At 43.3% G+C, this 27,895-nt stretch overlaps 5 protein-coding genes across 14 annotated transcripts in view; 2 read left to right on the plus strand and 3 right to left on the minus strand.

Moving 5' to 3' along the window:
- Positions 1–4,644, plus strand: part of LOC119552910 (division abnormally delayed protein) — a 70,049-nt gene extending 65,405 nt beyond the window's left edge. The window contains exons 6-9 of the mRNA XM_037862836.1: positions 42–214; positions 1,139–1,343; positions 1,406–1,544; positions 2,708–4,644. Of these exons, the coding sequence (XP_037718764.1) occupies positions 42–214; positions 1,139–1,343; positions 1,406–1,544; positions 2,708–2,862 (672 nt within the window). The 3' untranslated portion in view covers positions 2,863–4,644. The remainder of the gene's footprint in view (positions 1–41; positions 215–1,138; positions 1,344–1,405; positions 1,545–2,707) is intronic.
- Positions 228–1,075, minus strand: LOC119552911. Its single transcript, XM_037862837.1, has 2 exons — positions 909–1,075; positions 228–455 (listed from the first exon to the last, which is right to left on the minus strand). The coding sequence occupies exons 1-2, from the start codon at positions 990–992 to the stop codon at positions 327–329; spliced, it is 213 nt and encodes a 70-aa protein (XP_037718765.1). The 5' UTR covers positions 993–1,075; the 3' UTR covers positions 228–326.
- A 317-nt stretch (positions 4,645–4,961) lies between the features above and the next one.
- Positions 4,962–7,680, plus strand: LOC119553917 (DNA replication licensing factor Mcm7). The gene is made up of 5 exons (XM_037864596.1): positions 4,962–5,153; positions 5,216–5,585; positions 5,646–6,147; positions 6,214–7,271; positions 7,339–7,680. Exons 1-5 carry the CDS (start codon positions 5,123–5,125, stop codon positions 7,538–7,540), a joined length of 2,163 nt encoding a protein of 720 aa, XP_037720524.1. The 5' UTR covers positions 4,962–5,122; the 3' UTR covers positions 7,541–7,680.
- An 87-nt stretch (positions 7,681–7,767) lies between these two features.
- Positions 7,768–18,294, minus strand: LOC119553918 (transient receptor potential cation channel subfamily A member 1). Of its 5 annotated transcripts, XM_037864597.1 has the most exons (18): positions 18,149–18,294; positions 17,452–17,607; positions 16,190–16,192; positions 15,940–16,128; positions 14,934–15,090; positions 14,784–14,874; positions 14,520–14,715; positions 14,081–14,188; positions 12,936–13,124; positions 12,310–12,538; positions 10,977–11,557; positions 10,604–10,918; positions 10,389–10,499; positions 9,642–9,862; positions 9,106–9,583; positions 8,887–9,049; positions 8,400–8,672; positions 7,768–8,339 (listed from the first exon to the last, which is right to left on the minus strand). In XM_037864597.1, the coding sequence occupies exons 1-18, from the start codon at positions 18,281–18,283 to the stop codon at positions 8,044–8,046; spliced, it is 3,891 nt and encodes a 1,296-aa protein (XP_037720525.1). In that variant the 5' UTR covers positions 18,284–18,294; the 3' UTR covers positions 7,768–8,043. The 5 variants fall into 5 exon arrangements, with proteins under 5 accessions (XP_037720525.1, XP_037720527.1, XP_037720526.1 ...); XM_037864599.1 differs by lacking the exons at positions 10,389–10,499; positions 15,940–16,128; positions 16,190–16,192 and adding an exon at positions 10,050–10,157; XM_037864598.1 differs by lacking the exons at positions 15,940–16,128; positions 16,190–16,192.
- A 2,651-nt stretch (positions 18,295–20,945) lies between these two features.
- Positions 20,946–27,508, minus strand: LOC119553149 (otoferlin). 6 transcript variants are annotated; one of them, XM_037863364.1, is made up of 14 exons: positions 27,240–27,508; positions 26,812–27,173; positions 26,646–26,748; positions 26,384–26,582; positions 25,688–26,136; positions 24,380–25,632; positions 24,151–24,322; positions 22,874–24,083; positions 22,679–22,815; positions 22,121–22,302; positions 21,895–22,015; positions 21,491–21,781; positions 21,333–21,433; positions 20,946–21,238 (listed from the first exon to the last, which is right to left on the minus strand). In XM_037863364.1, the coding sequence occupies exons 1-14, from the start codon at positions 27,417–27,419 to the stop codon at positions 21,061–21,063; spliced, it is 4,938 nt and encodes a 1,645-aa protein (XP_037719292.1). In that variant the 5' UTR covers positions 27,420–27,508; the 3' UTR covers positions 20,946–21,060. The 6 variants fall into 6 exon arrangements, with proteins under 6 accessions (XP_037719292.1, XP_037719291.1, XP_037719295.1 ...); XM_037863363.1 differs by having other exon boundaries at positions 26,384–26,561; positions 26,625–26,748; XM_037863365.1 differs by having other exon boundaries at positions 21,171–21,235; positions 26,384–26,561; positions 26,625–26,748.
- Between the last annotated feature and the right edge of the window lie 387 nt (positions 27,509–27,895).

Raw genomic sequence — 27,895 nt, forward strand, 5'->3', positions numbered from 1 at the left:
GCACTACATGGACTACAATACCTTTCCTCTTTGTTTTCCAGGTGAAGAAGACCTGCGGCACGCCCAGCCTGACGCCCTATTCGACCGGAGATGCTGAAGCACGGCCTCCGACCCACAAGAACATCAAGTGGGCCACCGACCCGGATCCCGACATGGTCATCTTCCTCTCCACCATCGACAAGAGCAAGGAGTTCTACACGACCATCGTGGACAAGTGAGTACTCGCAAACGATGCCACAAAATGTATTTGACAAGGGTGTCTTTTGACTCTAACTACATTGACTGACCAAGCTATGACTTAAAACGAGGTAATGTCCTGTGGGAATCTAGCGCTTCTTGGGCCCAGCGATCATGGCGATCACGTCCTTCAGCAGGCAAAAGTACAGCGGCGTCACAATGGCAACAAAGAATATCAAATTGGCGAAGAATCCATTCTTCACTGGCACACGACATCCCTAAAAATAAGTGATTAAAAAATTACTATTTTGATATGCACTAAAAATAAGAGGTTATTATTTGGGGGATACGCTCTAGGAGTTATTTATAACTACCCCGTTTAAGTAATGAATTAATATTCTTAGGAAATTGTATTTCTAAATTTTTTATGAAAGTTCAAATTCAGATTGTTTCAGTTGAGCAAAACAAACCTCTATTGGATGTGAGCTCATCCTTGTTTTTAGCATATTAATGTTCTCAAAAAATAAAATGCTTAATTACAAAAATTCTTTGGAAATGAACCAAACAATTTCGTGTATTCGTTCGATATGGAATTTGCCATTTTCAATGGAATTGTGATCCACAAATACCAGAAATTGGTTTAGCCCATGATCTAATTGTATTGATTTTTATCAAAATCTACCGGCTTCCAGAAAATAAATATTTTTGAGACATTCAAATCCAAAACTTACATGCCGAGGTGGCGGAGTCACTGGGCGAGCCAAGCAAAAGTCGTGGGCCATACGATGCATCCACAAAACGAGCTCCTTAAACATTTTGTTTATTTTTCTTTTTTGTGAAGTATATATAAGGGAATCAACACACGAAAGATGTTTTGTCAAACTTGTAAAATGAAATAATGAAATTCGAATGAGTTAAAGCACAAGCTAACTGAGGTTTTTATTAATTTGTAATTTAACAGCTTCTGTGACGAGCAGCACTCTCACGAGGATCGCTCCTGCTGGACAGGCGACCGCTTCGGGGACTACACCCAACTGCTGATTAACCCGGGAACCGATAGACAGCGATATAATCCCGAGGTGCCCTTCAACTCGAATACTCAGGCCAGTCAGCTGAACGAGCTGGTCGACAAGCTCATCAAGATCCGCAAAAACATTGGAGCTGCGGTAGGATTTGACTATCGTCCTGATGGTTGGACTATTAATAATACTTCTATTTTCCTTAACAGGCACCTTCCAACAGTATACAGGCGTCGCACGACATCCAGAATGATATGGCAGAGGGCTCCGGCGGCGGAGAAGGCCAGATCGGCGACGACGAGGAGGAGTACGGAGGCGCACATGGCTCCGGAGATGGTTCCGGCGATGGTAAGCTACTTAGTCCAACTTTTGGTATCCCATTAGAAAATCAAATGCCTTTCTCCGAGCTTAATCCCATACTGTTATTAAAACTATTAATATAATATACAACACTAGACATTTTAAAACTTGAAATGAAAATTTCTGAGTCAGGGTAGAAAAGATATAAAAACGATGGTAGTTAGCCAGTATAACTAATCGTATGTTGTGAATATAAAACAAGGGAGAACGCTATAGTCGAGTACCTCGACTATCAGATACCCGTTACTCAGCTTAAGCGACCAAAGGGAAATGGAGATATGCAAGCAGCAAAGCGAGATTTAAATGCGCCACCTACCGGCGGAAGACAGATTTAAGCGTTGTGTGCGTTAGGGTAGGCGTGACAAATTCATTGTTCAATAGAATAAGTTAGCCGCGCACTTTGCTCTCTCTGAGCGCCGGCAGTGCTTTTCTCTTTGCCGCTAAGTTCGGCCGGCAACTATTTACATACACACACATACACGCGTAAAAACATTTCGCACTGTCTGGCTCTGACGTCATAGCTTTTTTTCTTGGGAGGTTTGTGGGCGTTAGAGTGGTCGTAGAAAAATTTTTTTTGGGTCAATCGATAGGTATGGACAAGACTAATACATTTCAGTTAAAATTTTCTATCTAACATCAAAACTGTAGGAGCCACAGTTTTGGGCGGTTTGTGGGCGTTAGAGTGGGCGTGGCACTCTACTGAAACAAACTTGCGCTGCGTAAGAAGCTCAGGAATCTGCTCGCCAAATCTCAATAGCCTAGCTCTCATAGTTTCCGAGATCTCAGCGTTCATCCGGACAGACGGACAGACGGACAGACGGACATGGCTAGATCGACTCGGCTAGTGATCCTGATCAAGAATATATATACTTTATGGGGTCGGAAACGCTTCCTTCTGCCTGTTACATACTTTCCGACGAATCTAGTATACCCTTTTACTCTACGAGTAACGGGTATAAAGAGTTTTATGTTAAAAAGAAAATTTGTATAAAGTTTCTAAGAGAAAATAGCTTTTGGAAATAGGTTTTATGCTATAACACCAATTCTCAGACCCACTACATTTTGGAAATAAATTTCTTTGTAGTTTCTAATTCAGATTATAATTGTTCCTTGCTGAATCCTACTAATAGATCTCTTGTTTACTGTTTTAGGATCCCACACACCCATCGAGGACACCGAAGGCACCACGACCAACGAAGTGGAGTCGCGCGACAGCGGCAAGACCAGTGGGTCCAACCCACTGGAAGCCACCGCGACGTGGATGCTCCTCACTCTAGTCACAATGCTCTTCAGTAGTTGTAGTTAAGGATGCTGCCCCACCCGAGGGAGCGAACACAAAACAAAAATGTGCCCCATTGCGGGGGCAAGAAAGAATTGGATGGTACCACAACAAGAGCAACAGCAAATGCACAAGAATCGAGTTAAATCATTAATTAATAACTATTATCATTATTATTATTATTATTTGTGTAATTCTTAAGTTGTTACAAGTAATTTATTAGGCCCTAAGCGCATTCATCTAGCAATCGACTAACAATCTACACACCAGAAGCGAAACTTGAAACTTGAAACTGGAAACCCTTGAAGCGCACCTCTCTCCTTCTAGCTTTTCCAAATTTAGAGCTCATCGAATTTCCATGCCGAATCCAACTAGACTTGTGTGCCATATAAACGTGTTGGAGGTTTGCATACGAATCGAGCAATTGCTAAACATAAACTATACGAAAATTAAACAAAATAGGCTCAAACTCAAGCATAAACCCTTTCCATAGAGTGTGCAGTTTGTTCGGATACATGTTAATACTTATACATAGCGTACGGTACAGTAAAGCTCAATGTTCAAAGCAAGTTGTTCCTTTTTCGGTGTAATTAAGCAAGTAAACAGCAGCAGGAAACCAGAGGCGTGGCACCACTTTCAATGGCTAGTTCTTGGACCGATCACAAAACAAATATTATACGTAAAGGATATAAATCTGTTAGCTGTAGCCTCAGTGAATGTTAAACTTAAACGAAATTATTGTTGTCTACACCTTTCGAACTGAAATTGATCAATTGGGTAATCGACGCGAGATGCATACGAATGGAATTTAGTTGAGTAAACGCACTTTACGGAAAAACTAGAAGACTTACAGCTTTATACGCAAATGAAAAATCGAAAAAAAAAACAGAAAACAGAAAACGAAACGGAAATCGATGAAAATCTATTGATATATACGTATATTATGTGTAGCATTATTTAAATTATATGAACAAAGAGGGAGGACCTTGGGGAAATGTCATAAAATGCATTCAGCTAATTAGAGTTTACAGAGCACTTGGAGTTCTGGGAGAAAGTGCAGAAAATGCAGAGTTCAGCGCACAATTTGCATATTCGCAATCTGCAATTTCAATCGAAACTATTGTTGCAATCTAACGGATACTTTACAGTGGGGCAGAGCGCTGCTGAATCAAATCCAGAGAGCAGCGCTGGCGACACTCTAAAAAACAAATAAATATATATATATACAAATGAATATGAAATATGCATTAATACGAGTACGACGCCAGCGATAAGAATGAAGTCTATATATATAAATAAATATATATATATATATATACACATAAATGAATTAACTAATTAAATCGTAATTATATGCTAGTGCGTAAACTGTAACGATTAGCCCGTAACGTGTAAAAAGCAAACAGTTGACCGATAACAACAAATTTAGTTAGTAGCAAATTAACAAATGATAAATGCCAACTGCCGCCGCAAACATCAAATTGGCATATTATATCGCATATACACTTCGATCCGATCGAGATCCGATTAGATCGCTGGTGTGCGGACGCGCTGGTTGAACTATGTATAATTATTATTTGTATCATTATTATTTAACTATTGCATGTGATTAATAATATTTAAGTTAAACGTAAACGCAACATATTAAATTGTAACTTATGTATACCGCAAAAGCAGCCGCAATGTGCGAGCGAAAATCATCGTTGTAAATCTATTCGGAGATAACCAATGCGAAACGAAAATTGCACTAAAAATAAATGTACTACTTTTAGATGCCTAAAAACCAATAAATAATTATGTAACAAGAAACGCAAGTCCAACAAGTTTATTGACAGCTAGGCGCAATAGTGCTATGAGTAATTGAGAGCAACGGCAGAAAACGAAAACGAAATCGAAAACTTTTGTAAATTTCATTTAAAACCTGAATAAACGTCAATATTTGAAATTCAAAATTTGCGCAGTCTTTTTTGGAGTCGGGTGGCAACGCTATAGGCTGAACAACTCACCATGATTAGAGGTGAGTTTGAAAGACTGAAACCATCCTAGACACGAACCATGTGTTGGTATTTATTTCCCATGCAGTGAAACGATGGTTTGGTATTTTCTACCTTTATCGGCGCGGTCACACTGCACATCAAACGCATTTTTGGCGGGAAGCATTTTCACAATTTTCCCCGCATTTCACAGCAATCAGCGTCTCTGAAAACATCTTTGGCGGCACCAAAACACAAGCAGCTGTCCTCGATCTATTGTCCATTGTTGAAAACACAAAAGAAGCAAGCGCAAAATGGCTCGACGAGACTATGCCCAGGATCGAGGTGAGTGAAATAGGAACCTTTAATTTTGAGGCAAAAAACAAGCAACCTTTGTGAATTTACAGAATCCATCAAGACCTTCTTGTCGGAATTCTGCAAGTGCGACGATGACGGCAAGAAGGAGTTCGTCTACGGCTCGCAGCTGGTGAAGCTGGCCCACCGGGAGCAAGTACTGATCACCATCGATCTGGATGACCTGGCGGAGTTCAACGAGAGTCTCGCGGAGGCGGTGATCGACAATTGTCGGCGATACGCGTCCATTTTCAGCGATGTGATTGCCGAACTCTTGCCCAGCTACAAGCAGCAGGAGGTCCATGCCAAGGACGCACTGGATGTGTACATCGAGCACCGCCTGATGATGGAGACCCGCACCAGGAATCCCATGGAGCAGCGCGACGAACGGAATAGCTTCCCTGCGGAGCTGATGAAGCGATTGTGAGTGATTCAATTAAGGGGCTGATATCAGTTTTTTATTAAGTTATCTAATCTCCTTAGCGAGGTGGGCTTCAAACCCCTGTCCACGGAGAAGGCGCACTCCATTCGCGAGATAAAGGCCCAGCATATTGGCAAGCTGGTCACAGTCCGTGGCATCGTGACCCGCTGCACGGAGGTCAAGCCCATGATGGTGGTGGCCACCTATACCTGCGATCGCTGTGGCTCGGAGACGTATCAGCCTGTCAACTCTTTGTCCTTTACGCCCGTTCACGATTGTCCTTCGGATGATTGCCGGGTAAACAAGGCGGGCGGCAGGCTGTACTTGCAAACTCGTGGCTCCAAGTTCGTCAAGTTCCAGGAGGTCAAGATGCAGGAGCACAGCGACCAGGTGCCTGTGGGTCACATTCCTCGCAGCATGACCATTATGTGCAGGGGTGAGGTCACCCGCATGGCCCAGCCCGGAGATCATATCGTGGTATCCGGAGTGTTTCTGCCACTGATGCGCACTGGCTTCGCACAGATGATCCAAGGTCTGCTTTCGGAGACATTCCTGCAAGCTCACGTGAGTTTCCTATGACAAAAACATGCATTTATTTAGAAAATGATTTAATGTTCTAATCCCCAACAGCGCATCATTTGCATCAACAAGAACGACGAGATCTCGGACAAGGATGCCGAGCTGACCCCCGACGAACTAGAGGAGTTGGCCCAGGATGACTTTTACGAGCGCCTGGCCACCAGTTTGGCCCCTGAAATCTACGGCCATTTGGACGTGAAGAAGGCGCTACTGCTCCTCCTCGTTGGAGGTGTGGACAAACGTCCCGATGGCATGAAGATTCGTGGCAACATCAACATCTGTCTTATGGGAGATCCTGGTGTGGCCAAGTCGCAGCTACTGGGCTACATCAGTCGGTTGGCAGTTCGCTCGCAGTACACGACAGGACGAGGATCCTCGGGCGTGGGTCTCACGGCCGCGGTGATGAAGGATCCACTCACAGGCGAGATGACTTTGGAGGGAGGAGCTCTGGTGCTGGCTGATCAGGGAGTTTGCTGCATCGACGAGTTTGATAAAATGGCGGATCAAGATCGTACAGCAATTCACGAGGTGATGGAGCAACAGACCATCTCGATAGCCAAGGCTGGCATCATGACCACCCTGAATGCGCGCGTATCCATTCTGGCCGCTGCCAATCCCGCTTTTGGCCGCTACAATCCTCGTCGCACCGTGGAGCAGAACATCCAGCTGCCCGCCGCCCTGCTCTCGCGTTTTGATCTGCTGTGGCTCATTCAGGACAGGCCGGATCGAGACAACGATCTGCGACTGGCCAAGCACATCACCTACGTGCACAGCCACAGCAAACAGCCGCCGACTCGTGTCAAGGCTCTGGACATGAATCTCATGCGGCGCTACATTAACCTGTGCAAGCGAAAGAACCCAACCATTCCGGATGAGCTTACCGACTACATTGTGGGAGCCTATGTGGAGCTGCGTAGGGAGGCGCGCAACCAGAAGGACATGACCTTCACATCGGCCCGTAACTTGCTGGGAATCCTGCGCCTGTCCACTGCATTGGCTAGGTTGCGACTTTCCGATAGCGTGGAAAAGGATGATGTGGCTGAGGCACTGCGTCTGCTGGAGATGTCCAAGGACTCGCTCAACCAAATCCATGAGCACCAGAAGGGACAGTGAGTATTGGATGACCTTTTTAATGGTTTATCATTCTCACAAATATATTTTCCATCTTTTTTTTAGTGTTCCCAACACTTCGGATCGCATTTTCGCCATTGTCCGTGAGCTCGCAGGCTCTGGAAAGGCGGTCAAGATCGGCGACATCATGGACCGCTGCACCACCAAGGGCTTCAAACCCGACCAGGTGGACAAATGCATCGACGACTACGAGGAGCTCAATGTCTGGCAAGTCAACATGGGTCGCACAAAGATCACTTTTATGTAGATCCCCTCTACCATCGTACAACTTATATTTAGTGGATAAGTTTTTGTCTCTATCGCCAATCGTTAATATTATTCTCATACATTGTCACCTTTACCATTGATCATTGTCATAAATAAATAAGAATTTTCTATTTGACTCAAGGATTTTGTATCCTTTGTTCCAAAACCAATGATTTTGTCTGAATAATATAGATTTATTTTAAATATATTTTTAAAAGACATCAAAATAACAATGCATACTTTGCAAATAGCATTTAAAACTACAATAGATCTGTTGAATGCCACAGCTTGTTCGAGTTACTAAAACAGCCCATGATCCTTGCCTATAAATTCGTTGCACAATTCCTTTTAGGACCTCACACAGTACGATATCCAAATGCACACACACGATCCACGTTGTACACACAAAAGAGATTAATTTAAATATGTAGGTGCAATATTTCTACTTGGGACAACACAGAGATATATTTATAAAGCTAAGAGACCCGCCAATATCGGCGGAATCTACATGCTCTTATTGAAACTCAAGGCAGCCCTTAGTTTGTTCCGGATTCGGGGTGAGTTCCATCTATTTCCGCCCGCCGATCTCAGGCCCACCATGGATCGTAGTTCATTGGGGGATATACCCTCGTCCACGTCGTCCGCCTCCGTCTTGATCTCCATCTTCTGGACAATGAGCCGCACCAGCTGGTGCTGTTGCTCCAACATGCGACTTATGTCGCGCAGCTTTCGCCTCTGCCGCTCCAACTCGGCGTTGATGTAGTCATCATTGTTGTCGAAGGATATGGCGTCCATGGAGGCTGAAACATAGGGAGAAAATGGAATGATCTAGTACGAGATCTGGTACCAAGCTAACTTACAATCTTCGGTAAACGGATTGGAGAACCACTTGCGCAGGATAAAATCGCAGAAGCCGAGCTTGCACTTGGTCTCGTTGGGATACTCGATGAGCTCCATCTTGTCGACTCGCTGCAGCCAGACGTGGGGCAGCTTCCTCTCCAGCTCTGTGTGGAGCACCACCTGCATGGCCAGCCGCTTAAGTTGGGCATTGCGACGCACTGACTCTATATCGCCGACGGCCAAACCGATGAGCAGGTTCATCAGGAGAATGGGCATGAGGATCATAAAGACGCCTGACATAATATAAGTAGATTAAGAGATAAATAGTGAGAAAAAAATCAGAATAGTGATCCAAAATTTGACAGAATTATTCTTGCTTTCATGAAATTGCATATCATTACAATTTTCAATATCATGTTAACATTATTTAATGATAAAATGGAAAGGCTAACATTTAACTGAAAATATCTAGTTGATCCTGACACTTATTTTCTTTTGTGTACTTACTCAGTATCAAGAAGGAGGTCATGGGCACCTTCAACTGATCCCTATAATAGGTGTTTACATAGGTGCCCACAAAGTCCAGCTCGCCCAGCATCATTGAGAATGTTCGCAGCAAGGACATGGGTATGTTGGAGAAGGACAAGTGGTTCGGTTGGGGGTCAATAATCTATTAAAAATAAAAGCTATAATTATAAGAAGTATTCATTAAACCAACTATCTTACCTTGGAAAGTAGTATATAGAAAGCCAGGCCAAAGGCAATGATCAGTATGGAGAATACCATCAGCACCTTGATGAGCGTCTGCAGGATCTCCAGGAACATGACCACATAGATGCCCACTTGATCGAATCTCTGCAGGAACAGAAGCAGTCGGAACCAGGATAGAAACACTGCGATCGAGGCGGCCGAATAATGTATGGTATTTATGGCTCCATCTGGCTGAAAGGCCGGTGTAACCATCACTAGAGCAGATATATACAGCACCCAGGATATAAGGTTCACCGTCTCCAAGATATAATGTAGTCTTTGCTGGTAAATCTGTATTAGTTCCCGCATAGAGTTGAGCACTATGTAGACCACGATGACCCCCGCGCAGAAAAGAATTGCTGTGGTTCGATTGATGCGTTCTTCGCAGGAATCCAAACGAATCTGGGAAGCCACCGCAGGATTCTGCGAGAGATTCATGGTCAGCTGCTCCCAACTAGAATAGAAGATATTGCTATATATATAGGTTAATATATAAGAAATCCAAAACCCACCCCATGTTGCAGTACTGACTCATCGTCCTGTTATCTCCAGCCTTCAACTCAATGTTGTTCATCATTAACGAAGAGTAGATCGTCACAAAGACCAGAAATATCGAGTAGATCAGCAGGTTGGCCAGGTGAAAGTACTTTCCATACGAGTTCCACTTCATCTGCAGATACTTTTGGCTCAGCGGATGGGCCAGCAGTTCCACCCTGCCGTGTGTGACCATGGTCTAGCCGGGGATCATAGAGAAATATATATCTTAGAAATGTGATAGGAAGATGGCATATTAAACACGCACACGACATACAAGATACAAAAGCAAGATACAGTGAGTCGGTTAGTGGGTTAGTTTTGGGGGACGGTACACACACAATTGCAGAGCTCAGTGATCTTTAAGAGAGTTCGGGGACACTCACGTTCACCACGGCCAAAGGCGAGGGTCGCCACTTGGGGTCATTGAACTCTTTGCGCTTGGCCTCGATCTGTTCGGGTGTCTTTTGGTAGGGCCAAAACGAATATTTTATCTGGATGTTGGATGGTAACCAAGTAATGTTTAAAGATGTTTGCTTGTAACCATTAAGATGAACTATGAATCATGATGTGGAACCCACTAGTGACCTCTTTCCCTTCTATTTCAACCTCCAGAAAGCCCAAGATCCCAAGATCCGCTCATGTATCATATAAAAAGGGGCAGGAAGAACAACACTGAAACACGCATGCAACAGTTCTGGGAGGGATTCTCCGGTTCCGCTTACATTCAAAGCCGGCAACGGAATGGGACTGGCTGTCGTTATCGACTCTCCGGGTTTCTCGTCACTCTTGGCAAACATAAAGGGGTATTGCAAGAACGCGAAAGAGTACTTGATCTATTTACGATGATATCGATGGGGCGAATAGAAATCAATTAGCTTCGAGGGAATGAGATGAGGATAGGATTAAAGACGCCCCCCCGGGGAAACGACCCACTTACGTAGAAGCTCTTCGAGTCCTTCTTGCAGTTTGCCTTGGTGATGCACTTGTCCTGCACCGCCTCGAACACCTTGGGCATGGAGGCAATGAGGGCAAGGGTCACGCAGGGATGCTTGTCCGATCGCAGGGCCATCACCTCGTTAGCCCGCTCCTCGTGGGTCACCATGGCCAAAGCGGCCTCCGGATATTTGTAGTAGATGGCATAGTCGATGGCGCTCATGTCCAGGACATTGTAGACCAGCTTGCAGCCCATGGACATCAGGACGGAGATGGCATGCGGCTTGTTCTCCATGGTGGCCAGGTGGAGAGCGGTGTTCTGGAAGGATTCCCCTCATTTGTTGTGACACTCTTAAGGCAAGACTAGACATTCTTACCCCATCCTTGTCCACCTGATCGAGCAGATGAGAGTGCACCGAGTGCAGCAGCTCAATGGTCTCGGTGTATCCCGACATGGCCGCCAGCTGGAGAGGATTACGTCCTGTGTGGTCTCGATGCAGCAGGGCTCCGCGATTGAGCAGCAGTTGCACCACCCGTGTGTGTCCTTGCTGCGAGGATATATGCAGCGGGGTCATCCCTGCCCCATCACTCTCGTTGATAATGAAGGAACCCTTCTCGGAGTCCAGAAGCTGCCGCACTGTATTGTACCGCCCATAGCGGGCTGCAAAGTGCAGCGGACTCTCATTGTTGTTGTTCTTCAGGTTGATGCATGCTCCCAGCCGGATGAGGTTCTCCAGGGAACGGATATGCCCATCCCTGCTGGCGTAGTGCAGAGGAGAACAGCCCATGCTGTCCTTCTCGTTCAGGAGCAGCTTCAGCTGCGCCTGCGTCTGGCAGTTGGCCACCTGCTCGGCAAAGTCTGTCAGCCGCCCGCCGTTCATTATGACGAAGTGCAGCACATTGCGCGCGGCGGCGTCCTTGACACTGATGCACGCCCCAAGGCGAATCAGAAGGTGTACTTTAAAAAAGGAAAAAATAGAAATAAATATCTAGCTCATTGATTTTAGCACATATGCCTTTTATCCCAAATTAATATTTAAGAGCACGATAGCAAATTATTGTCTGAGTAATCCTAAAAACTTTATAATTTCAAATTATAACGTATTTTGTATTTATTTATTGCCGATCAATGAGATATTTCCGGGAAATAAATATAATATGTATAATCCATGCATTAACTTTGGTTTTTGTTGTTGGTTTTAATCAGGCTTTAAGGAACAGAAGACGTTTTGAAAGACCATAGCAAAGAGTTTACTAATACAAGTATAATACCCAAGAATTTGCGTTTTTGCTTTGATTCCACAGTTTTTAAACTGGGAGGGTACCAAAAGGTGTATAGAAGTATTTATTAATGATAGGGTTAATTTGTTTATATGTTTACAAATGAGTTCATCCAAATTCACCAGATCAACTTTTTTTATGTTTTTAGGAATTAAACCGGATTTCCGCTTTAATTTTGGGGAACGAGTATTTCACCAGATCAATTTTTTTTATTTTTTTAAGAATTAAATCGCTTTAATTTTGAGGAACGAATATTTCCCCAAATGTAATGCCAAAATGTGCGTTTAAAGAACAAATGCACACAAAATGCTATAAAATCTAGCAGCGTCAGTACCCTCGTTAAATAGATAATGGGATTTTGGTAAATTAATTTATGTCAATTGAATTTTCTTTGCGGAACAAAGGATTATAGTTGTTTTCAAAGCTCACCTGTCTTCCAACCGCTGCGCGAGGCGGCCAAAAGCAGAGGTGAGCGATGCTCCTTGTCCAGGGCATTGATGTCCGCCCCCTCGGCCACCAGATAGGACACTATATCCGGGTGATCGAACATGGAGGCGCAGTGAAGAGGCGTCATCTTCTGCACGTCCGTGCAACTGAGACAAAGTCGCTTCTCCATCGGCTGCATCTCGAACATCAGCTTTACAATGTCAATGGCTCCCTAAAAAAAATATATAAATCGAAAATAGAATTGGAAAACCATGTCTGATTCATTCATCCCCAGTATGTATTTCCCAACATGGGAGTGCTTTGTTTTGTCAGCGGCAAAGTCACGTTCGTCCTAGCGAATTTGCATAAGAATTTGTCAAATTAAAGTCAGCTCAGGACACGAGTCGAGTCGAAGCGAACGGAAACGAAAGGAAAACCACACAGCCACTTTTCACAGGTCCTTGGAGATGCTTTACAGCTGTTTTCCTTTCATTCGCTGACCAAGAATGCTTTGTTTGCTTAACTCTTCGAGGAAATATGAGAGAGTTGTGGAGTGCATGGCTGCCTGTCAGTTAACCGCCGTTGAAGGATTTGCCAGGACACCTGCACCAGTATCATCGTCCACTTACCTGGGCACAGGCCAGGTGCACTGGCGTCGAGAGATCGTGTTGCTGCGTGGATATCTTGGCCCCGGACTTGAGGCACAGCTCCACCGCCTTGATGTCCCCTCCGTGCACCGCCGAGTGGAGCGGCACATTGCCCTCGGAATCGTAAAAGGATATCATCTCCTCGCGGGTGCAGCCGCGCTGCTCGCCCCACTGCAGGATAAATTACGTGATTAGTATAATAACTATGGGATGAGATTTTTCCGGGAAATTAATATAATACGTTGCACTATTGTTCGTTTATATACCCAATGGTAAAAATTTATATTTATAAACATTATTTTATAAAATAACATAATACTTATCAATAAATTTAAAAGATTTATCCTCGAAAAACTAAATATATTTAATAGCAAAAGATTTATAAAGAGTGTTTAGGGATTTCTTCCAGGAAAAATAAGTATTCGTAATTCATATCAAATTATTTACTGTGCAATGGTATGCTTATAAACAATGCTTTCTTAAAGGCGTTTTAAGATAATGAAATAAAAAGGTCTATCTAGAACTCTTATCTTTATTAAAAATATAAATTTTAAGAGTGTTTCATCCCCATTTAAGGAGCGAACTTAAAGGGATAACGAATTTTGTGTAAATCCTTAAGTTCCAATATCTGCCTAGCACACATCATTAAATAAATTAAATATTCAGATTTTGCCTTAGGATGAGTATTGATTTCTGGTAGCCAAAAAATACTAGGCAAGTCATCGACCGCCCTCGTCTGAGCTTTCCTACATTTGATATTTTTTTTCAGCTTAAACTTTGGGAAAACATGTTTTCTTCCTTTCCGTTTTTCGTCAGAGCTACAGAATGACCCATAACAAATTTGATACTTTTTAAAGAGGACGCTGTCAACGCGGCGTATACGCAACTCCAATCAATGAGCAAGGAAAATAAAAATGAACCCACTACCAAGGAGAGAGAGTGCAGGAAAGGTCAAGGGGTTAGGGAGGGGGTTAAATAAAAGGAATCAAGCAAATCGGTCTGAAGTCCGAAGGGGATAGCTTCCACAATAAGATCAAAGCTGGATGAGATGACATAGTTATTGGTTGACTGAACGATTGCATGCAACTAGCACGTGTACCAACTGTTTGGGGAAATGGGAAACTTGCCTGGAAGAAGACCTCCATTGTCTTTGAGCTGGCATTCTTGGCCGCCTCGTGTATGGGATAGTAGCCATTGTTACAGGGCTTACGGGGGCATGCATCGAACTCAGTTATCTGGAAGATACGATGAGTTGTAGTAAGCAAATATGTCTCATTTAATATAGCAACACTGCTAGCACACACTCAAACACCCTCAAACATGGGGCCTAGTACAAGGGCAGGCAAAAGAACGAGTTTCTACTGAGGATACCAACCTTTTTGCTATGATAAATTAAACTTTCGTACGGATGAGTGTGTTTTGCGAGCGAGTGAAGTGTGGGAAAATGTTGATTAATGGTCGATATAAATCGAACCGATGCAAATGAAATGCATGGGCAAGTACGAAATCAAGGCTAAAAGTGAGAACAATTACATGGTACGATTGGCAATGACTCACACCACTTACCAGGATGCGAGCGCACTCCTCGTGATCGTAGATGGCCGCCAGATGCAGGGCGGTCCTGCCGTGCTCCCCGCCCTGCTGGATATCGATGACATTCCGGTACTGACCCATGACCCGCAGGGACTTAACCTTGTTCAGCTCGGTTGCCAGGTGGACTGGCGCTTGCTTCTTCTCGTTCAGCACTCCAGTATCCACTGGTCTGTATGGGTTTACCAGGAAAATGTTGAAGCATTATCAGACCAAATCAACCATGGCGAAGCGACTTACATAGACAAAAGATAGTCCAGGGCCTCGTAGGCATCGCTGTCCACCGCAATGTGGAGTGGGGTATTGCCAGCATTATCCTTCGCATTAAAGTCTGTAAATCACACTTGACTAGCAGACCTCCTAAGTGGCTTTAATCCCCTGCACACTTACCGCCATTCTGGTCGCGAATATACCGCAAAATGTTAACCCGATTGCGGGCCGCCGCCTGATGAGCAGCCGTTCGTCCTTTGCCATCCTTTAAGGAAATCCGCGAGTTGTCCGCCATGAAAAGTCGCTTGAAGTCGTCAAGGTTTCCGGACTCAGCCGCCTGAAACGGAAGAACAGGTGTCTTGTAGTTTGCAGCAACTTCAATTAAAACACTAAGCTCTGTTTACTATGCCGGCACTGAAAAAAATTCTTTTCAAATACATTTGTTGTTTCGTTTTTCTAAGGATTTAGTTATTACTTTAAACATTAGACATACAAATTCTTGAATAGATATTTGAAATATTTGTTTTTACCCTAAAAATATTTAATTTATTACATATTTATACAGGATTAACCAACATTTTAGTTCGGTGTGGCACTGAAATTTAAAAAGAAATTTCAACCGACTTTATCGGTTATTTTAGTGTTGACATCATAAATAGCATATTATATATTATTTTATTAATAATTTAGATAAATCAGCAGAGATGTAAAATATCAGGAGATGTTTATTGTAAAACTTTTCCGTGTTAAAATGTTCATGTGATATTAAATGGTTATAGAATTGTGTAAAATATTTTTTCTCCTAACAATTTTGTTTTAAGTAGGAAGTAAATGAAGGTTTTGAAGATATTCAAGGCTTCCCCTTATTTTCTCCAAGAACTTGCTGTTTACCTTTTCAAGTGTCAAGCAAAGAGAGCAGAAAAATGTCTTTTCCCCTGAAAAATGTCAGTAGACTTTAAACATTAATGCCTTCCGGCGACTGACTAATTTGATTGTCTTATTTCATTTGCTGTTCGATGAAAAAATATTACAAAGATTGTATTGAACACCCCTTGCTGAAAAAGTGTCCATCAACGAAAGTTTCTGTGAATCACTTTTAAAGGGGAACGAGCAACTTTTAACCCCCAGCGAGCTAATTTAGTAATTCGCTCTTTGCTAATTGAATGACTTCGGCCAGTAGTTTTACCTTCAGATAGTCAACGATTTCTATCTTTGGCGAGGAGGACATCCGCAGGATCCTGGCCCACATTTTGGGCATATTAAGGGGCGCCATCGCAGTCATTTCCGCTCCGCGGACACAGCTGCCCATCAAATATTGCAGCGGACTGGTGAAGTTTTCTCGCTTCGGGGTCTCCTTGTCGCCCGATGTCATCGTCTATTTTAATTGCATTTGTGTTTAGTTTGCGGATTAACTCTTATTGTCCTTAGAGCTCAACTGACTTAGGGCGAAGTTTCGAGAGCCTGGGCTTATTATGGATTTTTTCCAATATGATTTCCATATGCGTATGTTTGCCTTTTGATTTCAACTCTTATTTGCTGCATATACGTGTTGATTCACAGTGACAATAGTTTTAATTTGCTTGTGGTTTTTCCGGATATGCGTTTGGTTTTCCTTTTCTACTAAGCTCTGATTTGCTGATTCGGTTAGTTTTGATTTTGGTTCCGATCGAAACTCAATTATTTAAACTTATAGCTTTGATATGCACTCGTTTCTTTAATTGCAACTGTGTTTACACTAAAATCTTAAATATTTTTCATAAGTTAAAATACCTTTAAATATTTCATAAGTGTTAAAAAAATATGTTTCTCTCTTTAAAGGCCAATTATAAACGTGCTTCTTAGACTTTGTAAATATTTTTAATGTATGTAAACAATTTTAAAAGAATTTCTTAAAAGCCTTTTCACTTATCTTTGCACTTTGAAAAACTGTTTCACAAATATTAATCTTTTTAGTTGTATAACATATTATTTTTGGTTTTATGTGTAAACGTTTGGCAATATTTTTTTCACTTTTATTCCATAAGTCGTTATTGAGTTACGCGAACGCAATAAATGTCACAAAAGAAATTGCTTTGCCACTGATTTTCTAGCCAAGTTAACTTGATTTTGGTAAGCGCGTTGGAGGGCAAACATCCGTAGGAGAAGAAGGTTAGGTCCACGCAAGAAGAGTCGCCGAATGACTGAAATCTCAGGCCAGGCAGTCCTGCTTTTATAGCCAACTGGCAGCAGCTTCGGGTGCGTGTGGCACAGGTCCTTTCAGAAGGATATGCTTCGGGACCTTTCGTTGAATTCGCACGTCAACTTTGCTTTCAATTTCTATCTTTTTCCGCTTGCGCTGATTGTGATAAGGACTTGTTGCGCCTTATATCATGTTATTATCATAAGATTTTCATGGGCTAACTAATATAACGGACATTAAACTGTCTTTGCAACAAATGATTTTAAAAAGGTATATTCGTTTAAAATTCAGCATTTAAGTCTCGTAAATGTCTTATTCCATCATACAACAAGAACTGTTCAATGGCCAATCGTATTTGAACCTACAACCTTCGACAGCCCCTTCTCGAACATTCAGAGCCCGAGGCTAAGATTCAAACGAGAAGCATTTATCATAGGTCTCGCTGGGGGAATTGCCTCGGTTCTTCACTTTGGAGAATTGCTGCCCGCACCTGCATTTAACCCATCCCGATCGACTCACCCGCAATATCCTGAAGGGGCTGTCACGCAAAAGGCAGACCTCCGCCGGCGGCTCTGCCGGCAGGATGGCCTCCAGCGGGGTGTCCGCATCATCGCCATCGATTTCTATCCGCTTGGGACCCCCGCTCCGCTCGATTATCATTGAGAATATCCAATACTGCAAAGAGATGTCAATAAATTTACGTCTATTTTGTGCACGATATTAGGTAAAAGTTACATAAAGTCATAAATTGTTTGCATATTTGGGTAATTATTCAAAAGTAATTGCATTTGAAGCTACTGCGTCGAAACTGAAAGCTTATTATAAGTATGGAGTAAGCGTAGAAAATATTATTAATGGGAGATGTACCTCTATGCAAAGCTCTATGTTATCATATAGTATAATATTTCTGATATAAGACTGATTTTAGAAAGGGATATTGAATCAATTTTCTTTGAATTTAACTATTTTGATACATAAGAAAAGTATGGGTTGGAACTAGGCAAATTGGACATTATTGAACCCGAATTTTAAAATAATTTTATAAAGTAGGCTATGGTATTGGATGTATAAGCTTTAGATTTGTAAACTTAGTTTAATTAAGTTTGTTTAAATATAAATATCAACTAGATATATTCCCAGTTCCAATAATATTTATAATAATTTGAATTTCCTTAGGTTAGTTTCTGTTTAAACATCCTAAGTTTTCACCACTCACCTTGCTGCTTCGTCCAGTACTCCCACTGCTGTTGCTGCGTGTTTTTGGTAGGAGTTTAGGCTGGGCCTCCATAAGATCGGGGGGCGAAAGGGCGCCGCACTGGCCGCTGTAGACTCCGTTATAGAGCTTGGGCATCCTTGTACTCTTACTCGTACTCGTGCTCGTACCGCTCGCCTGTCGGTCCGTGGCCGCTGCTGTAATCGTGAAGGGCCGCTGGTCGCGACTGTACATGGTGGTTAGTCTCTCGTTTGTATTTCGCAATTTATCACACTTCAGCGGGTCGCACAATCAGTGGGCTAATTAGATATTGATTGGGCTAAACGGTTCTCAAACGCGTAAACCGACAGCAAACCAATTTAGATAACACGCCTGTCGCATGATATCGCCAGATAGGAGAGATAAGCTCGAGGACGATTTACTAGGAACTGGAAACTGAGAACCGTATCGGACTAGAACTGAAAAGCAACTGCAACTAGGGCTAACCGTGAAGTAACCCCTGGCCCATTTACACGCACTTTTCATTTATATGTACCCCGTCTGGCTACCAAGTCAATGGCCGTTTGTCATTTTCCCTTTTATAGCCACTGCCCGAGGGAATCGAACCCAGGACTCCGTTCCGCCAACCCATTAATGCGTACTGTCTAATTAATGGCTTGTTTATTTTCGTCACTCGGTCATGGGGAATTTGCATAATGCCAAGCCCCAGTAAATGCAGAACTTACTTTATTTCCTCCAGCCTCATTTCGAACCGGTTTCCACAAGTGAAGGATTAGCACTGCAAGGTCTGGTCGAAATGCGCATAAATTTCTAGGCGGTTTTGTAACATCTAATTACATTACTGAGATATTTATCGGAAGATTTGGGATCCGATTTTGCAAGGCTAGTAATGAAATTGAAGGTACAGCCCCTCAGGTGAAACAAAGCTCTGATTATTCCACCGCCAGCTTGATGAGTTGACGAAATTCGAGGCTTTCGATTAGGCTAAGTGGTGATGGTGGGCAAATATTAGAGCAAACATCAGCCGACCGTCGCGTAAATAAATCCCTTAATTAAAAGGACACCTAAGGGGTTACTTTGGGTCAGAATATACGGTTTTCAGAGCCATTTTCTTAAAATGGACTGGCAATTATAATCTGAGTTTCAAAATAACTATTGTTACTATTTATTTGAATAATTTGAATATTTTATAGGAAAAACGACATTGACCTCAAATATTTATTTTAGTTTAAAGATTTAACAATATTTCGTATCAAAATACCATTTTTTAGATAAGGGGTTAAACTAAGTAATACAAATTAATTATGATAAATAACTTTTAACCGAAAATATATATTTTAAAAGCGCAAGGAATTCAAATCACCTATCTCACCTTAGATTTTTTGGTTAAATACTCGATTTTCAGCGCCTTTCCTCACTCGATCAGCGTGTTAAGTATGTCCTCGGTGAGCAGCTGGCAGGATTCACTTACATCTTCAATCGACTTTAAATTTAAAGAACTTGAACTTGATTTTGATCTCCGCCAAAACTAGAACGGAGCACACGGAGCAGGCACAACTGCGGCAGCAGCAGGAATTTTCCGAGAAATTTCGAACTGAGTTTAACCGCATTTAAGGCTGCTTGCCATATGTTTCACTGCCGATCCGTTCCAGCGACGTGGAGGAAGCACTACAAGGACTCTGCGATGCCTGCGACGACAGAGCCTTTAAGTTCAAAGGATACAGCTTTGCAAATAATGTTGAAAATTTCACAATTCTGATGGACAGCAGACACTTTAATTAGAAAAATAAATTAGCACCTTTGACAGGCAATTGTTACTGAGGAGGGGCTAAGTTGAAGTCCCCGGAAACTTCCTGCTGAGTGATTTGCGAACCGTCAGCTCCGATAGCTGGACACCAACTGAACGTGGCACCCTTTGGGCCCTCCGAGTTTCCCGGTCGGAACGGTTCAGTCCAGTTCGGGGCGGTCCTGATAAGCTGTGGCAGCCTTTCGTCAACTGCCGCTATTAACACATTAACACTTCGACACAATTTAGATACCATACACCCAAAAAAAAATCCTTTAGAAATTAAATTAAATTAAATTTTGACTAAATGGGGTAAGTGATGGACTTCAAAATGTTCCTCAAGGAAAAATTGATTAAAATGGGCTAAAAAGAGATCTAACTCCATATAGACTGATATACAAACTTAAATCCATTTTTAATCTATTTCTTCCTAAACATAAATGGGAGGCACATCCGTTATTCCTAAAATAGGGATTTTTCTTAGTGTATGCACACATGAACATCCACAAATGAGCGAATTGCCACTTAGTCACCCACATGGTGAAATAGACAAGAAGCTCTGGGATAGTTCTGGATGCTTTAAATGGCTTCTAAAGGAAGTAAAAGGCGGACAAGTGATTTCCCAACAGCCAATCAGTTTTGGGCGGAATGTCCAGCTGAAAATCAAGGAGAATAAAATACAGTTAATCAAATAAATAATTTATTATACATTGATTTTTTGATATTTTTACCATACTTCCAAACCAGTTTCTACATGATTGTTGCCATGCGTTTTATACATCCGTCAAATAATTTTATTTCTTATGAGTTTAGGATTATTAATTTGTCAAGCCCCATAGTATTAAATTTATTTATTTACAAAGCTGTCTTAACACTATCCTAACAAAAGTCAACTTATTTCTGGGGGGTTAAGTCCCAGTCCCACTTATTATCGCATTTTCACCGCATTTGCCCTGGAGATGGCTATTAGCAGTTTCAATTAATTACTCATTAAGTGGTTGTACAATAGCTGGTAAGAACTAATTTATTGGAAAACTTTAAAACTGCAAGGTGAAATTCAATTTAGCGAACAAAATCAACAGAAACAATCAAACAAACTAACAGAAAATAAAGAAATACAAATAAGTCCTCATTGGAGGGGAATGCCCATGAGTTTGCCGGGCAGATTGGAGAAGAAGAGCACCAGTCCCAGGATAACGATCAATATGAACACACCCCACAGGACATATTTCCGAATAGCGGGCCAGAGGATGAGCCGAAGGGACTTACAGGGGTGAGTCAGTGGGTTAAAGGAGGTGTCCGGCCTGCTGTGGGTTGATATAACATTAGAGGAAACTTTCAAAAATGTTATACGGTTTGTTTTTCATCCAGATATTGTTATAAAAAACACAGCGAGCTTACTAAGGCGGCTCCAAGGCCATCGGCGGATCCTGACCACGACCCGCCGGCCGGTTGGCAGCCTCCACATCCGTGCAGATTTCTATATTCAGCTGCATTTTTCCCTGAAATATTGCCAAGATGTTAAGAATAACATCGGAGTTAGGTTCGCCACTACTTACACTCTGAACTTTGGCCTGGGAGCGTTGTGAAGGACTTGCATTGCATTGCAGCGGAAACCAGCCGCTAATGACCTTGCGTTTGAAAAGATTGATTCGCTTTCTCTTCTTGGGATAGGGTTTGCACATCTGGACAAACGGATACGGCGCGTGCATATTGGAGAGGTTCAGCTCAAGGGCGGCCAGGTACTCATCCTTGGACAGCACATCCTTGTCCCAAACCTGCAGATATATAATCGGTGGCTTCTTGAACTCCATCTCCTCTAGGAGCCCCGCTTTGCGGCGTATAACCATCTGCGAAATGTAAATTATAAATGGAAACGGGAGCCAGCAGAATAATTAATAAGGGGATAAAAACTTGGGAGAGTATTGTTTACCCTGACCAATTAGGCAAGGTCAAGGCTCACCAGGTCCTCGTTGGGGGAGTACTTCATGCCGAAGACCATGCGCCAATTAAATGCCGCATCGCCCGCAAATGAGCGGTAATGGATATCGGTCGATTGGCGCTTGTCCTCATCCTCGCACCAGCTGCAAAATATTCCGAAAAACGACGGTAATTGCAAATCGTTTACTTTGGATCCACTTGTAAGCCAAGGGTAATAAGCAGTAGCCCCCTCTGTTGTACCCACTTACCCTATCACGTAGATGTCGCTCATTAGTTTGCCGAAAATGTTTTTGTCGCCCGACTGGATTCCAGCCAGATTCTTGACCACAACACGCACCTCGTAATCCGTGGACGGAACCGGCGTTATATCGATGGGATTGGGCACATAGATGTTCGCCTCGAACAGCTCTATCCACAACTGGAGTTTACCCTGGATAAAAGGTGGCATATAAGTTGATGTAATAAGTGATATTTTAAGAAAAGCTAGAAGCAAACCACTCAACTTATTTATGTAAAACCTAATTAAAGAGTTTTATATCAGTAAACTTAAAACTTAAATATTAAATATTAATATTAATATAGTTTGAGATCCACAAAAAATAGATTTTATAAAATTTATAAATTTGAATTGAGTAAATCAAATGTTCATGCTCCTTTATCAAAAATGTTGTAATGCTGATTATGTGGATAAGGTTGATTAAAGATAGTATAGGTACGTTATTATTGATACTATAAATAATAAATGAATCATATCATTGAGTAAGGATAGGTTTATCTTCCTAGAACTAGTTCTTGTTTTAATTAACCTGTTCGACATTTGGGAAGTCCTCGCGGCAAAGGGATCGGGTCTCCACATGCTCGGGCACCAGTTTGTAGCCAAAGGAAGGCAACTTGTCCATGTTCTTAAGCACAGCTAAACTAAGTCGCTCTTGCAGCTCCTCATCTGAAAGTGGTAATCTAAGAACCTCAGGTCCAAATTTTTAAAGTCAGTTGAATCCCACCTTTCGAGATAACAGTCTCATCTCCGAAAAGCATTCCGTCCACCTCAATAACATTGCCATAATAGTAGGGAGCCTGTATACCCCGTCGCTGGCAGAGATCGATGAGAATTTCCGAGGGCAACTTCAGATCGTGCCAGTGGTTATAGCCACTCCGTGTGTACTCGTTGGCCAGACCCACCGAGGCCCGATGCCGAGACCTCCAGCGGTCCTCTAGATCGATGTTAGTCTGACCGATCACCTGATCCCTGATCTTATCGTGATCATACACCATGATTTGCAGCATATGATCCCCTGGTAGGGTAGCCTCCAGTTCAAAAAGGCGGCCAAAAACAGGGTTACTATGGTTGGGGGAGAAATGAGCTCTATCGGACACCGAATTCCCACCCAGGAAAAGCTTCACATAGCAATCGGAGTCGCCCTTTAGATCTCTAGGGCGCATTTGAACACCTTGCACCACATAAACACGTACTATCAGCTTTATGGTCTCACTCAGCGACTGAAGAGTAGACTGATGCCTCGGATGTATAGCGTTTGCCATGGGACGAACCATATCGCCACCACCTTGGGGATCCTCGAGAACGGGACACTGGCAGGGGGTCAACTTGAGTTGCAGCTTAAGGGTGGCATAGACATCCTCTTTGGGTGGACCATGCTTCTTGAACTTGACGCCATGGATTAGTTGGACGGGCACTGCCCAATCCTGGAGGTAACCAAACTGAGCCTGCTTCTCCAGTTCCTCGTGGTAGATGACCAGGTGGTGTTTGTGCTCGTGGCTACTCTCCGCCGCACTCCAGTACATCGAGTTGTAGAACTTGGTCCACCAGGTGAACTCCCTCTCCTCAAAGACTTCGCTGTCATCCATAGTACAATCAATGCTCAAAGTTCGACGATTGGCATAGGCAGCGGGTCGGAGACCCAAGGCGAACATAAGTCGCATCCACCAGCTGCTGATCCTCGAGGGTTTGACCTCCTCCTCTTTCCATTCAAGTTCGTCCTCCTCATCATCATCATCCTCTACGCTAACCGTAGTGGAAGCCTCACCAGTAGCCTGCTCCTTTTTGGACACACACTTGAGGGTCCTGTCGCGTTGCAGGTAACTCGAGGAGTTGGGTATCAGAGCCACTCCCAAGGTGGACTCACTACTGAAACCGGAGAGCAGGACATCCGTGGCTATGATTGCAGGCCAATAATCCTGTTGATCGGGTAGACTCTGGTGGGGTTAAGGATATGTATGTTAAATAAACCTTACATGAGAAAATCCTGGTGTTTTAACTTACCACCACTCCCGAAGCATAGGCCACCAAGAAGTTTATGCTATTGCGAACACGTGCCGTGGATGGTCCACTGGTCAAAACCAGGTCACCCATCATCACCTTAATCTTCCTTTTTCCCGCCGAACTCATGCTGCTTTTGGAGTAATTACGGAGACCGACAAAAAACACCTCAAGGCTGTAAAAGGTAACCTCCGATAAGGTATCTCTTCCAAAAAACCTAAGTCTAACTCACACAAAATTCTGCATATTGGGTCGGATGGCCACCGGAATGCCCGTGGCAAGATGAGGCTCCTTTTTAATATCCTGACCTGTAGGTAACATGGATAGTTCAATGAGCTCGGCGGACATGAGGACCTCGGCTTGGACAGATCCCTTCTTGGCAACCGGAACCCATTTTAGAGGAGGTGGCGTCATGTGCTTCAATCTCTGTAACTTCTGCATCGGATTCTTAGACCAGGCGAATCCTCCTGGTTCCTCCCAACTGGAGTCAGTGGCGCGTTCCTCACTAATCACACTTACTGCCACACTTCCCATTCCTACAAGATCTTCGGATAAACTTCGTTCCGAGTTGTACAACTCCAAGGAGAGAAGTGGAGGATTCTTTAAATATAGATTGACACCTCCTGGAAGTGACAACATGTTTAAGGTGATGACAGCATTCCAAATGGGAGACAGGGTGCCAGGAGATGTATATGTTTCACAGGTTTGATCGGCGAACAGGATCCTCAGATGTGAGTCACAGATGCTCTTCTTGTCACCACCAGGACGAACTTTGGCCTGGTGGACATACACGTGGCAGAGGAAGTTCGTCTGTGCAGGATTTGGCTGCCATAACATGGCCTCTATGCTGGTCCAGTCATCACTAATGGACGAAAGGAACGCCTTTCGCTCCCGTTCTACCACAATTGATAGGCATCCAGAAACAATGGCTGTGGTGCAACCACAATTGGGACAGGTGTGCGTACAACCGATGGCTTTGAAGGAGAAGCTCCTTAGACGCCAGCAAAGCGTCTCCTGCTGCAGATCCGAGTTCCCACTTTGCAGATGCAGGAAGAGCTTGGCATTCAGTCGACAAACTCCAAGATCCTTACCACCTGCACTCAGGGAGAGAACCATTTCCGGCCACTCATCCTGGGTGCGAGCCATACTGGAAAGAGCTCCGATCTCAGCCACCAAACGCTGAAGCTCACTAACAACCTCTGCGATGGAGGCATCCAGATGTTCCAGGAAACAGCTGCGTAATCTCTGCTTCATCTGGTGCAGCTCCGAAGGCAATTTGGCAAAGTAATCCAGGAGGTACAACTGCCGGTTGATGTCCCAAGTGGTGCGCTGTGGTTCCACATCGTGATCAAAACGGTGGGCCTCTAGTCCCTCCTTGATTCGGGTTAAAATGTTGCCCACTATAGCCTTCAGGCACTTTGCTTGCTCATCATCCTGAAGAGGATGTTTTAGCTGGAAGACCTTGAAGGCGTCCAGCTCAGAGCGCTGACAATTAATAGGGGCTTTACTAAATTCTAGGAAAGATAAAACGCATACCTACCATATAGTTAACTATGTCCAGCATAAAGAAATCACTTTCATACTTGGCTCGGTTGTCCGGCAAACGGACGCGGAACATGCAGGATCTAAAGGGTGCCTCCCGGCGGAAACTCTTCGAGTTCATGGCGGACCGGAAGCGATCCAGAGGTGTCCTCAGCACACCCTCCAGCACATTCGAGCTGTGCTCGGCTAATCTGGCGGAGATCTTGTAAGCAGTGGCCGAGGTCTGGATTTGGTGACCCAGTAGTGGAAGAAACTCAACCAGGTAGACATCGTCGTGCCAGAAGCGGGTCTCATCCAACCCAGGTACCGTCTTCGAGGACAACGTGTGGCTGGGCTGGGCGTCCTTTAGCATCTCTGAACGAAGTTCCATTAGCAGGCGACCCACATAGATCATCGGATTGACGGGATCGTAGAGATGGAGGTAGGTGGGACCAAGAGAAGGGGTTCCTATGAGTTTAGAACAGAAAATATGCCAAGAAATATACAAATATTTTTCGCAAGAGATCTATGAATTGATCTTGGATTATCTAAGTGAAATTTGGTGACCCCAGAAACCACTACAATTATAGTTTTTCCACATATTTTAATTGCGGAAGCTTGGTGACCCCGATGTCACAGAGAAACTTATTAATAAACTACTATACACACGCACACAATACCACAATTTTATTTTTACTATCCCATATTGACTCACCCTTAAAGGCTATCTCCTCCAGAGACAACTCAAATTCAGCCACACATTTCCATTGTAGAAGCTCATGGGTCAAAATAAGGATCAAGAATCGCTGCGCCACCGAGGGATACATCCAGGCGAAGTTAATCTCATGGTTCCATACTGGTGTCGTCGTATTCTTGGCCACCGGCGTTTTGCCCTTGAAAGGATGGAATCTGTACTTTAGAAACGGAAACGTAAGTCAATGCCGAGAGCCAGATACATTGAAGCCGGCAAACGATACTTGAATCATGTAGTTGCTCTGCCTGACGAAGTAGCCCCGGTAGAAGGCGATGTAGTAGCGAATGTTGCTTGGGGCAAACGAGCTCACATTGGTCAGGAGGTTTCTAGGGGTATTTGATTTACGGGTTCAGATAATATCAGATAATACCTTTTTGGCTACCACTCACTTTTCTATGTCATCGTAATCTTGATCCACTGACCATTTATTCAGGTTCTGGGTGTCCTGCTCCTCAGACCTAAGTCCAATGCTCACCGGACTGTGCTGGGATACGATGGCCAGATCGAGTTGTAGGTAGCCGTGAGGTTCATTGGGTTGGTTTTCCGGGGGTTGGTTATCGCCAATGGGAGCCTCCAGGCGACCCCATTTCTTGAAGTAACCGTGATTGGACTGGTTCCACACACTGTGCAGATCCACCAGCAACTCGCCAACCACCACATTTTTCTTATAGGTCATGTGCTTTTTCAGCTCGAAAAGAATCGTCAGACGCAGGAGCTCAGTCAAGGTGCAATGGAACTCAAAGACAAAGTACTAAATGGGGATTACATGTATGTATATCTAAAAAGGGGGGAGGGACGGTTTCCAGTTGAAACTCACCTCATTAAAGAAGGGATTTTCGGTATTCGGAAAAGACTTAGTGCTCTTGGTCATTTTGTCAAGGCTGATTCGCACGTACAGTTCCCCGGAGGTCAAGCCTACTTTCACCGCTTTGTGGACGGTAATGCAGATGAGAAACTCCTGCGGGGCTCCGGCAAAGCAGTCCTCCATATAATTCATTATCTCTCCAACTCTATTGGTAAACGGGGTTCGGGAATTGGCATTTTCAGAATCAGATCGAAGTTTGAGTGGAAAACATTTGATAGGGATTTTTGGGGCAGTGCATGAGTAAAGGCTCATGGCTTGGTTTGTTTACCTTAAAACTAACCGAAAATTAACATTTTTATAGATGATTTACCAGCTGTCAGTTTCTACAACTAAATTGGTACTCCCACGTACATTATTGTATCACAAAATCATTAATAAAAAAAAAAAATTAAAAGTTTAAAAATTACTTTCGAAAGGGGCTTTTTGAAAAAGTATTCTTTGAATTACAAGCAAAAAGTACTATGATTTAATACCGATGAATTAGTATGGAACATTAAACAAAGTTTGGAAAAGGTTTTTTTTATAATTAAAGCGTTTCGTAAATAATTATTTTAATTGTATATGAATCACCATATTTCCCATACTGTAAATTATAATAAAAATCCATA

This window comes from Drosophila subpulchrella, chromosome 3L, assembly GCF_014743375.2.
Source record: "Drosophila subpulchrella strain 33 F10 #4 breed RU33 chromosome 3L, RU_Dsub_v1.1 Primary Assembly, whole genome shotgun sequence".
NCBI lineage: Eukaryota > Metazoa > Arthropoda > Insecta > Diptera > Drosophilidae > Drosophila > Drosophila subpulchrella.